Here is a 10347-nt window from a genome sequence, read left to right on the forward strand (position 1 = left end):
CAATGCTGATCATTCTATCACTGCATATTGTGATGCAGACTGGGCTAGTTGTCCAGTCTCTCGATTATCCTTGACCGGTTACTGTGTTATGATTGGAGACTCTCTTGTGACCTGGAAATGCAAAAAAACAGCACATAGTCTCTCGATCCTCTGCTGAGGCAGAGTATCGTTCGCTTGCTGATACGTGTTGTGAAATTACATGGCTGGTGTCACTACTTGCAGAGATGAGGTTTTCCAATCTCACTCCAGTTACTCTTTGTTGTGATAATAAATTTGCCTTACATATTGCCTCTAATCCGGTTTTTCATGAGCGTACCAAACACATAGATATTGATTGTCACTATGGTGCCACATCAGCTTAGTTAGTTACAGAAGTTGTTATTCCCTCTGATTATATATAACATCTAGTTGCTCTCTTGTGAGATAAGACATTACATAGTAGGGATGACAATCCGGTCGGATCGGATCGGGTATTGTAGAATCCATATCCAAACCTGAAAATTTTATCCATACCCGACCCGAACCCGAAAAATACCCGAAAATGAATACCCGAACCCGATCCATCGGATTTCGGATCGGATTCGGGTATACTCGAAACCTGAAATTTTTTTGAATTGGATATTCATACCCGAACCCGAAACCTGAACCCGAAATCTGAAAATTTGTATAATTATTAATATTGCAGGTGCTTGGGATCGAACACGCGACTTGCATATAAAGAGTTTTAACGTGTCATTTTCAACCACTTCACCACATCATTAATTGTGTTATTATATGTATAGCTAATATTTAAACAATTGACTAAATTGATATCCAATTTTTTAGATTTATCACTAAAAGATGTTTTGTTAACCTTATAAACCTTATCACCCGTTTAAATGATTGATTAATTATATTTCATTAAATTTTATAATTAGTTAATTTTTAATATAAATATAAAAATATTTGTTCTAAAAATTATATAATATTATATATAATGTATATTATATAAAATATATATACATCTATACATACATATATATAATATTATAATGTGTAATGTATAAAATTCTAATATTATATTTATATAATAATTCGGGTTTTTTTTTCGGATTTCGGGTTCAGATAGAATTTCGGATTTCGGATCGGTATACCTAATATCCCAATCCAAATCCAAAAATTTTCGGGTTTAAAAATTAAATCCATATCCAAATCCAAATCCAAAAAATCGTGTTCGGTAAGTCCAAAATTTCGGGTTTCGGATCGGATATCCGTCGGATCGGATTATTTTGCCATTCCTATTATATAAAATATATATCTTTCTGTAATTCGGTTTTCATCTTCATTTGAATAGAGATTGATTTGTGAGATTATATCATTTCTATCACCTATCACTTACTTCCTTTCCTAATAAAAACTCGGAGCAGGGCATTAATTAAGAACTTACGGTCATTTTATTACATTACTATGAAGTCGCTAAATATGCCATGCCGTTCATATTTTAAAAGCATGCCGACTATAGTATCCTTGTACTTTTACTTGATGATTGCAGTCGGGGAGGCAGCTTATAATACATTAGATTCCGATCCAGATACATCAGACTGAGCACGATTGATTAAAGATAACTGCAGTTTTAATTCCCTTTTTCAAAGCTTGGATGTGTATTAGACAATGTATCATTTGCTAGATGATATCTCAGTTATGCTTGTACTATGTATGACTTCTTGTTTCAAATTTTTGTTGTGTTTTCTATTTGGCTATGTAATGACTTGACATCGCAGTTTTTTTTATGTTTCTACCTTGTTTCACCCATAATTCAGCATTGATCATCTGGACTTACATCTTATCAAGTCAAAATTAACAACATTTTGCAATTTTTTTGATTTCTCAATCTAAAGCAAAATATTAAAGATGGCACGATAACTGTTGTACAATCTGCGAAAAAATAAATTATAATAACAATCGTGTTCGTGTGTGTGATTAAGAGAGTGGTGTAAACAAGTAACGAACAAAACAAAATTAAATAAGGAGACAAGAACGGAAAAAACATGCGTCCAGTGTGTGTCTGTCTCCTTAAAGCGTATTAGCTCTCACCGCATGTGCGAGCGAATAGACTTCGAGTTGCAGTGAGGCAGATCGTCACTTTCAACGAGTTTGAGACGAACAAGAAACTATCACCGGGATATATGAAAAATTAGGACTGAAGAGAACGAGATTTAAAGAGACAACTCCTATTTTCTCGATATATTAAAACTTTGGAGTTCTATGCTGGAGATAATCAACATAAACTAAGTGATCAAGCTTTGGAGTTGAAGCAGACCAATATCTATGCTTGGGAGGCATCTGAGAAACGAAACAATGTTCACATGCAAGCAGCTCCATCCCAAGCCGAACTTCTGTTTAAAAACTTGAAAGTAAACAAGGAAAAGCTGAAATCTGAAGACGAGGATACCATAATGGAAAAGTATGGCAATGCAGCTACTGCAGATCCACTTCCAAAGGAGCTCTTACTCGGACAAAGTGAGAAAGAAGTTGAATATGATTGTTCTGGAAGGATTCTGAAAGGCGAGGAAATTGTCATCCCAAAGGGCAAGTATGAAGAAGATGTCTACTTAAACAACCATTCAACTGTTTGGGGTTCCTGGCGGAATAATCACCAGTGGGGATACAAGTGCTGCAAACAGTTGATTCAAAATACTTATTGTACAGGTGCAGCTGGAATTGAAGCTGCCGATGCTGCAGCAGATATCATGAAGGCCAATATTACCTTTGATTACCTAACAAGCTGGTGTTGGTAGTTACTTGTTTGCTTTCTCATCTGGTTCGTTTATCTCTACTTCTATTTTCCTGCTTTTGTTCGGACATTGTCCAGCTTTGCACGTTTATTTTCGACTGCTGTTAATAGGGTATGCCCATAAACGATGTATCCTCTGTTTCTAATCACTGAAATTACTTGGCAATTATGTTTAAACTAACCCTTTAAAACAAAACTAGCTGAATTTCACATTCTGCAAATGAAACTGGGCAAAGAGTAAGACGAAACATATCACAAACATAAATTCAGGCACATAGCATCTCTAGGGTGAAGCATGCTGCATGCATGCTTATTTCAATAAGCCAAATTGATATTAATTTATAATTCCGATATGAAAAATTACTGCACACATAATCGGGATAATCTTAAAATTAAAAAACTTTAACCTGTTTCCAAACACTCTTAATATAAGTACAAATGTCTAGCGTGTAACTCAGTTAAAAATGAACTATAAAAGCAAAAGAAATCAAGCAAAGCCCGATATATTTGATTTTGTTTTTCAATGCTGAAGTTTTTATCCCTTCTATCATGCTTAACACCTTAGACACAAAATATAGAAAAACAAAGCCAACTCTCAACTAATATCCACTAGTGCCGATTATTTCCATCATTTCCTAAGGTTCAATCACGAACAGGGGCTGCAACAAAGATACAATAATAATTAGAATACACACTTCATCCAGGAGAGAAAAACTACAGAGCTATCAACACAACTCACCGTATCCACACTAACAGGCTTTCCATCATCTACAAGGATCTCGGTCAATGTACCAGAATGATCCGCCTGGGTAATAAATAATAACATTAATTAATACTTCAGTTATCTCTACTCAGTTTATATTTAAATACTCTGTCAATATTTAAAACATCATTATCTGCAGAATGATAAGTATAACCTAACAATCTTTTTTTAGTACTTAAATCTATCACTCCTAAACAAATGTATAAAGATATTCAGTCGACAATATGTGCTAAGACTGGAGATGCATCAGGCAATCTGCAGCTGAGAAATTAAAAGATGAGGAAAGAGAGCAAAAATCAGCAGCCACGAGTGCCAAGAATGCTGTTGACATGTTTTTTTTTTGCTAAGCGCTGTTGACATGTTTACTTGCATGCAATCGAATTTATAACATCAAAAATATAAAAAAGAAGAAGAAACAACTAGAATTGACAACAGTTTGCCATTTCCTCAGCATTTCACATAATACTAATTATGGTGTCCCCTTGTCACATATTCGAAATGGAGGTGTTGTAGACAGTTCCCCAACCAACTGGATAGCGTAGTGCCAAGTACAACTACCATCTTAAGGGCAGTCCTCATGGTGACCACTCATTGGCTCGGTGCCTAACTTTAATGAAATGAAGGTTCGTAAAGAGCAACTAGTGACTAAATACTCAGAACTTCCGCCAATTCTTTTATTTCCCTAAATTCATCCTACCTCTCTGAATGAGGCTTATGAGAACAAATAAAAATAGAAAAACTAGTTTTAAAGAAATATCCTTTTTACCATGTTACTGAACAACTGAACTTAATTATTACTAATTGTCAATCAGGGAAAACGATAGATTGTCTAGAATCGCATAATGATAATCAGGGTACTGCTAAAAAACAACTATAAATAACTAATAATAAGGAAAAAAGATTGTATGATCAATAAAATATGCAGGTATTGGTATATAAAGATTTTGACTGAAATGCAAACAACGTACCTCTATTTCATTCATTAATTTCATAGCCTCAATGATGCACAAAACCTGTCCCTTTTGTACTTTATCTCCAACCTGGAAAGAATAATTCCAGAAAAATGTAAAGGATTAAGAGAATCATTTTGTGGTGCTTCAAGGATGTAGTCTAACATTGCAGTATTACACAAACAAAATACGTGGTCAGATAAAAGTTAATTATTTTATTCATAGCAGTGCTAGATGTTTGGACAAGGGAGACCAGTGTTTTCTTCCTTGCAGTTTTCAGTCCCAGAGTGGGATCACTAATCTGAAAGTGTTCTTAATTTTTTATATATATATTTGACCAAGGTCAATTACAAAAAATGTAAATACTCACACGCACGTATGCCCCGCTGAGGCTCAAATCCTTGACCTCTTGTAACCCACGAGCACAGGGGTATATATATACACTTTCGTTTAAATACTACGAGCAAGTGATTTCAAACTAATTACTGTTGCTTTAGGAAAGTGTCAGGAGACTCTTTAGGTCTGTTAACATTACTTTTTTTTTTTGTGATGGCAATTCTTTCAAATACATTAGAAACTATTGAATAAGAGCAGGCATTTTCCAGTTGTTTTTCTTGCTCTTGGTGGACTTCAATCCAGAAAACTGTTTTCTTTCTAATATCTAACAGAAAATATATGTTAAACAAAATTACTAATGGAAATAGTAGAAAGAATTGCTGTGAATTTGATGGAAGTAATCCTGATACGGATTTATTTATCAGAGTTATAAGGAGACTCATGCCGTATGTGGTGATAGATTACCTTCACAAATGCCGGTTCACCGGGTGCTGGACTTCTATATAATGTTCCTGCCATGGGGCATTTCAGAGGCGGGTGAGACGATTTTGCTGGCTTTAGTGCAGGTGGTGGAACAGAAGGCGCTGCTGGACCAGAAGGTGCTGATGGAGCCAGCGGTGAGGATGCCTGGAAAGTTGGTGGTTGAGCAGGAGTATGCATCATAACTGGAGCAGGAGCAGGCGGCTGAGGCAAAGCCTCTATTTTACGTATCGTGAGTTCACAGTCAAGCTGTTTCAGTTGTAGTTCTACAATATCTCTTGAATCCACTAGCCTAAAATGGGAAGGAACATGTGTAAATCTTTATGTATCCTAAATCCCAACTGATATTAGATAATTAAAAATATTTAACATACTTGACAAGATTTTTAACTTGAGCTATAAACTCAGATATCGCTTCTTCTGAAGCGGGACCAGGCTCAGTTGATGACTTAGCATCCTTATCTTCTGTCACCCGTGATTCTGCTTTCGATGAAGAAGTGGCTGCAGAATTTGTGGATCCATCGGTAACCTTTAAGGCAACAAATGGCTCCAAAATTGTGTTCATAAAGGAATGTAAATTGGAAAGAAGATCCTCGAAAGAAAACCACTCAAAACCCCTTACCTCGTTCAACTGGGCTTTCACCAATGTCGAACGGTTCCAACTGGACTGAAACCCCTACAATGCAGATTTTCGTTACATTGATGCTAATTTAACAGAAACAGTAGAGGTTTGTTCTGAGCGTAATTAAGTAAAGAAGCATGTTCTTTAGAACATTTTATTTTAGTATTCCCTGAAATTTCTCATGGTCAATTGGCTACATGGTATTACTCAAGCTTAATTTTTAATTGATGAAGTTTCTTACATTGATGAATCTTTGAAATGATAATGTGTTAAAGTAGTTTTCAGCTCACCAAATACATCTACGTATTTTTAAAAGCACACCGACAAATTACATAGGTATGTGCCTAACAATTTTTATAGCTCTTCTTACTTGCAAATAATTCCGCAAAATTAAAAAAATTACATAGCAAAAAACATGAACCTAATCACTTTAAGCATTATAGGTCTCAAGTACGGCAATTATACTCCAATAGTATCCCGCGGGAAAGCTCCCCAAATGCGGACAGAGAACACCAAAAATTCCCCAAATCCGGACAGAGAACACCAAAATATACAATAATACGAATCGAGAAATTTATGAACCAAAATCCAAGATCAACTTCATTATTAATACGATATATGCAAAACCAAAATTAACATAAACACAACTAGATGGAATCGAATATGATCCGAAATGACTTGTTAAAATTAGATTTCTTTGAGCTTAAATTTTCATTAATAAAAACCCAATTTAAGAAACAAAAGATTACCCTTTAAAGGTGCTGAGAAAAGATAAATACATGAAATAAAATCAGGTATAATCCTAAAAACCAAAAGGGTATCATAAAAATCAGATCTTTCCCCCGAAACCCAAATCAGAATATACATACATTCACATTTATATAAACACATATATACATTCACGAGAGAGAGGGAGGGAGGGAGAGAGAGAGAGAGAGAGAGTACCTTGGCTTGGAGGCGAATGATGGGGTTAGGAGAAGAGAGACGAAAAGAGAGATTAGAGTGAGAGAGATAGTAATGGGGTCTGTTAAGTGGTGGATAACAACTTGAATTCACCTTGCTTTTGGCTGTTGTTGCAAGAGATGATGATGATGATGCCATTCTCTTTACAAATTTCAACAGCTTGTGAATAACAAGAATGCCGAAATGGGTAATAAGTGATGAATGTATGTGGATTATTGGACAGTCTGTCTTGTTGTGACGATGGAAACAATGTTCAAGAGAGAGAAACAAGATAATATAGAGAGAGATGACGGAGATATGAAATTGGAAACTTATGTCATGCTTTTACAACTCATCATTATTAAATTACTATAATTTTATTTATTTATAACATTTAAATAAAAAAATAAAAATTAGGCATGATTGGATAGGAGTTCCAAGTGTTTATGACGACCCATCCCAAGAATTTATTTAAACATTGTACATAGTTTTATTTATTTATCACATTCAATTAAAATAAAAAAAAGTATTGAGTATGATTGGATTTTTCAAGTATTTAGGGCAAATCATCCAAAGATCCAAATTTGGGGTAAATTACCTCAAATTTCATTCTAACAGTGATCCAAATGGTGATCCAAATTTGGATTAGTGAATAGTAGTGGGATCACTAATGTTCACTGATACAAATTTGGATAACTTGATTTAATATAAAATAATAATTTTAAATTGATTTTTGATTCTTTAATTATATAATTAATAATATAATATAATTAATAGTTAACAAAATTTATTTTTAAAATTAAAATTAAAATAATGAGAAAATATAATTTTATTAAAATTTAAAATAAAAAATGAAGAGACACATATTACACTTAGGGATATATTAATTGAGCATTTGCGTGAAGAATATACTAATACAGAAAATTAGTGTGTATCAATAATATTTTGTATGTTAATTATTGCAATAAATGTGTTTTTAGTGAATTAAGTGCATAATTTTAATATTTTAATGTGTATTAATTTTTTTGATTTAATTAATTTATGAAATGTTATATAAATTGTTAATAATGATTAAATGATAAATTTAATATAAAATTGTTTAATATGATATTTATTATTATTATATGTAAAAAGTAATTTGGATCAGTATTTGGATCAGTTGATGATCCAAATTTGGATTTTTGGATCACAACTGTTGGGGATGGCCTTATGACCTGTCTTGTCCAAAAAAATTATTTGAACATTAGAAGGCCGTATTAGTAAAAAAAATATTATTTCTCTTCTAATGTTTTTTTTTATAAAAAAATTAAAGCTTATTTTTTGTTCAAAATTAGTAGCCCAATTGTTTTTAGAGAATAAACTTTAACAGAAACTTCTAAAAATATGGGTTTTCTCAATTGTACTATACCTTCTGCAACATTATAGTTGTAATGTTCATCAAATCTACTTGAGAAGTCTAGTTTCCACAATTTGTTGGATAGTGGAAGTACCAGACTGATGGTTACAAATTTAAGATTTTAACTTAGTTTTTGAATATGATTTGATAGCTCAAGTAATACTGGATTTATAATCGTATTGTTCTGGATCCGTCGACTCCTGCTCACCAGGATAGTATAAAAGAATGGAAACTAATTGTCTATTTGGCCGTGATGCATTGACTATGAGGAAGATCTGGCTACAGTTATTGTTATAGCCAAAATTTGGATATGGATCATTTTGGGTCAAGAACGGGTTAATTGGAATTAAATTGGGGCAAAAGGATGAACGATTAGGTTTTATGCCACAACGCATGAGGGGAGGACGCGCCCTAGATTTACGACGCGCCCACATTTAATGAAATGCAAGATATGAACGATGTTTAGGTTTAATCTATAACACAACATAAGTGGACGCGTCCTAGGGGTAGGGCGCGCCCTAGTCAAGAGAAATGCACTACGTGGCTAATTTGGATGAACGGATTTGTCCTCTCTCAGGACAAGGCAAAGGGCTTGTCCTCGCACTGAGCTTGTCCTCGCTCCGGGCTTGTCCTCGCTTCGGGCTTGTCCTCACTCCGGGCTTGTCCTCGCTCAGGACAACGAAAAGGGCTTGTCCTCGCTCTGAGCTTGTCCTCACTACGGGCTTGTCCTTGCTCAGGACAAGGCAAAGGGCTTGTCCCCGCACTGAGCTTGTCCTCGCTCCGGGCTTGTCCTCGCTTCTGGCTTGGCCTCACTCCGGGCTTGTACTCACTCCGGGTTTGCCCTCGTTCTGGGCTTGCCCTCGCTTTGAGCTTGTCCTCGCTCCGGGCTTGTCCTCGCTTCGGGCTTGTCCTCGCTCAGGACAAGGAAAAGGGCTTGTCCTCGCTTTGGGTTTGTCCTCGCTCTGGGTTTGTCCTCACTCCGGGCTTATCCTTGCTCAAGACAAGGCAAAGGGCTTGTCCTCGCTTCGGGCTTGTCCTCGCTCCGGGCTTGTCCTCGCTCTGGACTTATCCTCGCTTCGGGTTTGTCCTCACTTCGGGCTTGTCCTCGCTCAGGACAAGGCAAATGGTTTGTCCTCGCTCCAGACTTGTCCTCACTCCGGGCTTGTCCTCGCTCAGGATGAGGCAAAGGGCTTGTCCTCGCTCCGGGCTTGTCCTCGCTCCGGGCTTGTCCTTGCTCGGGCTTGTCGTCGCTCCGGGCTTGTCCTCGCTCCGGGCTTGTCCTCGTTCCGGGCTTGTCCTCACTCAGGATAAGACAAAAGGGTTATCCTCGTTCTGGGCTTGTCCTCGCTCAGGACGACGCAATTAGCTTGTCCTCACCTGGGACAAGGAAAACAAGAACAAACTCAGGACAAGGCAATGGTGGAAGGAGCAATGGATGATTATTTGCACTAACGTATTTTTTGTAGGTACTCTTTGAAGAATTTCCTCTTTGAGTCGGTCAAAGAGGGTGATATCCGTGAAAAGCTTGAAGGCCTCCAGGGGTATGCTTGATGATTGAAGGCCTCCTCCAGTATTTAACGGGTGTTCTCGTTGGGGATGCGGGGTTAACTTTGGTGTGTGCTTTAGGAACTCTGTTCTTGTATTCAACGGGTGTCCTCGTTGGAGAACTTTGAAGTCATCCTGCATTTTGCACCCAAGAGCTTGGGATCACCTGTCCTGCTATCTTGTGGGTTATCCTCATTCGGGGGAGGACGCGTCTGGAATTTGGGGTGAACCGTGACTATACCTGCGTTCGTTACTCAAGAGAGATAGCTGTAGCGGAATGTTATCCTTGCGCAGGGAGATGCATTATCCGTGAAGTCTTGCGATTACAAACGAGCCTTGGGTCTTCGCGGTTGGGCCTCATAGTTGGACATTCCTAAAATTAGCGGAAGATGGATTCTGGACCGGGCCTAGGAATAAGAAGTCTAAGCCCATTAGATTTCTTATTCCTCAAGAACTACATGGGCTTGATTCTTTATAAATAGGGATATGTAGGTAAATTGTAAGGGGTTGGAAGCGAGAGCCTTAAGGAGCCACCATCAA

General features: G+C 36.7%; 1 protein-coding gene across 2 annotated transcripts; it reads right to left on the reverse strand.

Moving 5' to 3' along the window:
* Nucleotides 1–3137: 3137 nt before the first annotated feature.
* Nucleotides 3138–7192, reverse strand: LOC141669224 (biotin carboxyl carrier protein of acetyl-CoA carboxylase 1, chloroplastic-like). Of its 2 annotated transcripts, none has more exons than XM_074476079.1 (7): nt 6870–7192; nt 5925–5969; nt 5677–5831; nt 5288–5594; nt 4505–4576; nt 3513–3578; nt 3138–3432 (listed from the first exon to the last, which is right to left on the reverse strand). In XM_074476079.1, exons 1-7 carry the CDS (start codon nt 7023–7025, stop codon nt 3409–3411), a joined length of 825 nt encoding a protein of 274 aa, XP_074332180.1. In that variant the 5' UTR covers nt 7026–7192; the 3' UTR covers nt 3138–3408. The 2 variants fall into 2 exon arrangements, with proteins under 2 accessions (XP_074332180.1, XP_074332179.1); XM_074476078.1 differs by having other exon boundaries at nt 5925–5978; nt 6870–7190.
* Nucleotides 7193–10347: the final 3155 nt, after the last annotated feature.

Source organism: Apium graveolens, chromosome 1, assembly GCF_009905375.1.
Source record: "Apium graveolens cultivar Ventura chromosome 1, ASM990537v1, whole genome shotgun sequence".
NCBI lineage: Eukaryota > Viridiplantae > Streptophyta > Magnoliopsida > Apiales > Apiaceae > Apium > Apium graveolens.

Excerpts from the sequence above, each read along its gene's own strand:
- LOC141669224 (XM_074476078.1), bottom strand. The coding sequence starts at position 7,025 with ATGGCATCATCATCATCATCTCTTGCAACAACAGCCAAAAGCAAGGTG. Across the intron at positions 5,979-6,869 it reads TCATTCGCCTCCAAGCCAAG|GGGTTTCAGTCCAGTTGGAA; the intron begins GTACTCTCTCTC and ends TCTGCATTGTAG. Across the intron at positions 3,433-3,512 it reads AGCCTGTTAGTGTGGATACG|CCCCTGTTCGTGATTGAACC; the intron begins GTGAGTTGTGTT and ends TCTTTGTTGCAG.